A 5,111-nucleotide genomic window follows, 5' to 3' on the forward strand; every position below is an offset into this window, starting at 1 on the left:
ATATACTTGGAATAACTTAAAAAGAGAAAACGTCCAAATAAGAACTGACTGTAATAAAAAAAGCCAGTAACTCTTATGCCAAATCAACTACTCAATTTTCCCTTCCCCTTTTGTTTGCTTTTCCTTTTACTATATTTTATTGTTTATTTGATTCCCAATTGACATAAATTGGAAAAAAATGATCATGAATCCAAGAAAGATACTGCTACTATATGAGGAAATAAATCCATTAACTCTAATAATATAATTTTTTTAGAAAAATATAAAAAAAAGAATTGTCAGTATCACATGATTATATTATTCTTTATAACAACACCACATTGATCATTTCTTTCTCCAAAATGCCACATGTGTGACCAAAGAAAACAAGTTGCTACTACTTCTTTCCTTTGACAGTCAACAATTGGAGGGGCAACATAAATAGCTCATTAATTTCTATTTCTTCACAACTCATATATAATTTTCCTATGTATTTCTCTATTAAGAAACCTTGATGGCTAGTACCTACCTTACTTTTTCCCTCTAATTATCTATTTGGGTGGGGGAAATGAAATTGTAAGCCAAAACTATCGAAATTATTATTTGTTTATACTTTATTTATTTAAATTATACAATTCAATATTATTACTTTATCTGTCTCAATTTATATGACTTAATTCAAAAGAAAATGATACATTTTCATATTAAGTAACAACTTAATATTGAAATGTCTAGTTTATCTTTGATGAAATGATTTATAGTACACAAATTTCTGTCACTCGTTTTGAACCATAAGTTTTAGAAGTCTTCATTTCTTCCTTAAATTTTATGCTGGATCAAACTACCTCGCATAAAATGAGACGGAGGAAGTAATAATTTTAAGATGATTCATAATGATACAATTATAATTTATTTTAGACTATATATTCTTTTAAGCAAAATTATCCGAATACACAACTTACTTTTATTATATTCTCAAAATTTTTCTATTATTTGAAAAAATTACAAAAATCGCTACTCTCTCCTATTTTTAGATACATCACTTTATCCGGTGTATGGATCAAATACATCACTTTACATATGATATATTAAAACGTTGAGTGATATATCCGAAATCGAAATGTGATATATTGAGATGTTAAGTCATGTATCCAAAATCACAATGCAATGTGTCGGGACATTTTAAATTGTATCCGAATTTCACCAAAATTTAAGAATTTTTTCTAATTTGATACATAAGAAAAATATAATGTAATAAACTCTCAACACGATATTACTTAATCATTTCATTTTTAAATTTAATGTCCAATTAAATGTTTTCACATCGAGAAGACATTTGAATGTCTCGATGGAATAGTTCAATCGCATTTATGGCGCACGCAACTAAGAGGTAAATGAAGAAAGAAAATGTATGTATATTCGAACAGAATAATGAATAATTGTGTAGAGGTTATTATTTATATACCAAGCATATAAATTATTTCAATAATTATGTCACTAATTAGATAATTATTAAAAGTACATTTCTTATTAAAAAAAACACTAGTTGATAATCCAGTACCTATGGTAACTAAACTGCTATATATTGGTACTGTCTTCTGTTAAAATTCCCAAATAACATTTTCTCAACAAAAAAAAAAGAAGAAATTTTGCCCATTATTTTTTTTAATCTTATGTTAAATTTCACAAATAACTTTTTCTAAAAAAAAAAAAAGAATTTACCCTCTTATGTAACACTTTTTGAAAATGAGATATAAGTTTATCTTTGAACTAAAATACAGCTTACTCTTATTGTAGTCATGAACATTTCAAATACAACACTGGAATTAGAAAGCTATTATAAAGGGTAAAAAAGTCTTTCCATTGAAACGGATCAAAAGAAAAAATAAGTCGAGCAAATTAAAACAAAAGAAAAAATGTCTAAATAGTAAGTAACCGAAGATATACAAATTGAAAGAGAATAAGTGGAATCACCATAGTATATAACTTAAAAATTTTGAAATGTAAACCTAATGAAGAAGAAATCAAATCTTTGAACTTGTAATAATTTGTTGTTGTTTTATAGCATTAGCTTAACAGTTCACATCACTCATTTAAAATAGTAGAAATAAAAGAGGAAGATCAGATAGGTGAGTAAACCAACATTGACAAGGCCTTTCATTTATGACACTTTTAATTCTTCCCTTCCTAACACTGTACAGTTAGATTTATTTTATTTCAAGAAGAAGTAGAAAGAGAGAGAGAGAGTTACACAAAAACGGAATGAAAAGTCCTTTTAGCCCCTCTACAGAAAAATTGAAGTAAAGGCTAAAACTTTCTTTTATACAATCACAAAAAAAAAAAAAAAAAATCCATAGTCCACACAAATCCTACATGGTAAGTCGTGATTTTTACCTCCTCGAGCAAGGAGGTTACGTTAATAATTCCACAACAAAGAAGGGTCAAAACAGGTAGAAATCATTCCTCCATCTTCAGGATATAACCAGCCTGTTTCCATAGCGGAACAGTCCGCAAAAACAAAATCATTCTTCAATTCAAAAGATGTACCTAGTTTCGGTAACTCAATTATTTGCGTCAATTCTTCTGATGTTGCCAAATCTATCGCCGATACCAGCGATGATAAAGATGAAGATGTGGACATATTTGATGATGTTGACGAAGTTGAATTATTCGGAGAAGTATTATCATTATTATTATTATTATTATTATCATCATCGAACTTGTCCATTGCTGCGGCTTTAGCTGCGGCTGCTTGAATGTCACGCGGACTAAGTGTAGCCGGTCTAGGAAGTAAACCGGCTAGTTCAGGAAAGTTAAGTATAGCTGAATTACCTTTTATGCTTAAAGCTGCCACGTCATGAGCTCTAGCTGCCATTTCTGGATTTGGAAAAGTCCCAAGCCAAATACGTGATTTCTTACGTGGCTCGCGAATTTCTGACACCCATTTTCCCCAATTCCTCATTCGAACGCCTCTAAAAACAGGATGCTTGCTGCTATCGCGATTTCTCTTTATCGACTTATTACTAATAATTTCCGCATTCTTATTATCTTGCGCTGCTACTGAATTCATCTTTACGCAAACATAAAGAAGAAGGAAGAAAAAAATATGAGCTCAATTTTCGTAAGAATATTAACTTTTTTTTCTTTCAATTATGTCCCAAAAAATAATAGTCACCCATACAACAACTTTATAAGGGAAGCAAGAAAAGGAGGGGGTAGGGGGCTCCCAAGAAGGGGGATGTGGGACCCATAGAAGAAATGGGTCATACCCCTATGGTACGACAGGGTCCCCTTAAGCAGTAGAAAACAACCAACCATTTTTATATTGAATTGAATTGAATAATATTAGTTGTAACTTGTTGTTTGTGGAAGTAGGAATATAGCTTTTTTTTCATTTCACCTATGTTTCACTGTTCATTTCTCCCTATATTTGTCCATTCTACATGTGCCCCTAACAGTCATGTCTGATTAATCCACACACGACTTATTTTATTTATCCAGAATCGTCATATTTATGCTTTATACGTGCATAAATAGATATTCAAATTTGTATAAAGTTAAACAAATAGACGTATATGTTTTACATGTCATTTTTTGTCCTACGTGTATTGTGTCATGTAGGACTCATGTGTTTATTTCTTTAAAAGTTGGATAGTTAAAGTGTCTGTTTCTGCATTATGAAAGTTAGAGGTCAAAATTAAAATTTGAAGCTAAGTTTAGGGTCCAATATATGTATTATCCCAAAATTAAATTACTTTTAAATATAGTAAAAATATTCTTTTTTTTAAAAAAAAATGCATAACACATATTGGAACAAACACTACTAAAAATTTACTTATCATCTTACTACATTTTTCATGAAAAATATTTATCGACTATTTCTATATAAAATTAAATTGAAGTGGTGAGGAAAGAAAAAATTAAAAAGTTTCTTACTGTTTCAACGAAAATCTATTTTCCTCATATAGTCTATGAATTGATTCGATAAGAAATGAGTAAAAAAAAAAAATCATATTTTACGATATAAATTTTCACTAATTCTCAGTGGTTTTTTTTGTTTCTTGTAATGAAAGAGAGTAATTAAGAAAAATAAAACTTTATGTTTCCTGGTGATGACAAATAAATCTCCTAATTATCATGTAAGAAAAAGCACAAGACGCAAGGCAATAGTAAGTTTTAATAGTAAAATAAATTAATAGAATTGTTCTTTCATTTTCTTTGCCAATAATTGCTAGGTAATGTCTTCACTAAAAACAGAAATTTAATGGTCGCAGAGTGTAGTATTTGTACTTTTTTTCTCGATTGTATGCTTTATTATGTTTTTATTTAGTTACATTACAAATAACCGCTGTTTTTTTTTTGTGTACCTTTTTTGTGTTACAAAACAAGTTTTCCGTTCTGGGCAGAATTAAATAAAAAATAGTAATGGATTGGATTATTTTATTTTTAATGCACAACAATTCTTTGTCGACATTGTAAAATGGGAAAAGTCTACAAGTTGATCAATTCTTTTCATATTATAAACTCTATTTTTTAAAGACAAATTTGTCCTCATTGTACTGGAAAAAAAAAACTGTCGATTCTTCAAAATCACAAATTACTGAAAGTAGCTTTACTGGATTTGAAACATCACTTCCTTTTCCTTTTTTATTTCGGAAAAATTTGGCGTGAATTACTAGTTTCATTCTTAAATTATTGATAATTTTAAAAATATCTTTTTACTTGATTAACTCAACTTAAATACAGTCCCGATCTTGCAAATATAATATGTGTGAAATACATCCTAAATTATTCTCACCAAGTTAAGGGTGTTTTCAACTCTTCTCTCGGTCATACTTCTAACAAGATTTCGACACTACTTGCTATGTTAATCTAAGTTTAGCCACTTAAGTAGAAGAACATTTTTAAGATTGTCAATAGTTTGAAAACGAAATAATAATAGGTGTCTAGGGGGTGTTATAATGGTATTATTTACCAGTGAAAACATTACAAATCAGGAAGCTAATGAAACTTGCTTTGGTCTGTAACAAATCTTGTTAAAATTGGAGCTCTAACACATCCCCTAATAAGCTCACAAAATTAGATTATCAATGAATATTTTTTAATGCCCAATAGGACTCTCCGAGGAGGTG

General features: G+C 29.2%; 1 protein-coding gene across 1 annotated transcript; it reads right to left on the bottom strand.

Annotated features, from left to right (window-relative positions):
* Positions 1 to 2,105: 2,105 nt before the first annotated feature.
* Positions 2,106 to 3,245, bottom strand: ERF-H8 (ethylene response factor H.8). The gene has a single exon (XM_004245119.5). It carries the CDS (start codon positions 3,047 to 3,049, stop codon positions 2,396 to 2,398), a length of 654 nt encoding a protein of 217 aa, XP_004245167.2. The 5' UTR covers positions 3,050 to 3,245; the 3' UTR covers positions 2,106 to 2,395.
* Between the last annotated feature and the right edge of the window lie 1,866 nt (positions 3,246 to 5,111).

Source organism: Solanum lycopersicum, chromosome 8, assembly GCF_036512215.1.
Source record: "Solanum lycopersicum chromosome 8, SLM_r2.1".
NCBI classification, from domain to species: Eukaryota; Viridiplantae; Streptophyta; class Magnoliopsida; order Solanales; family Solanaceae; genus Solanum; species Solanum lycopersicum.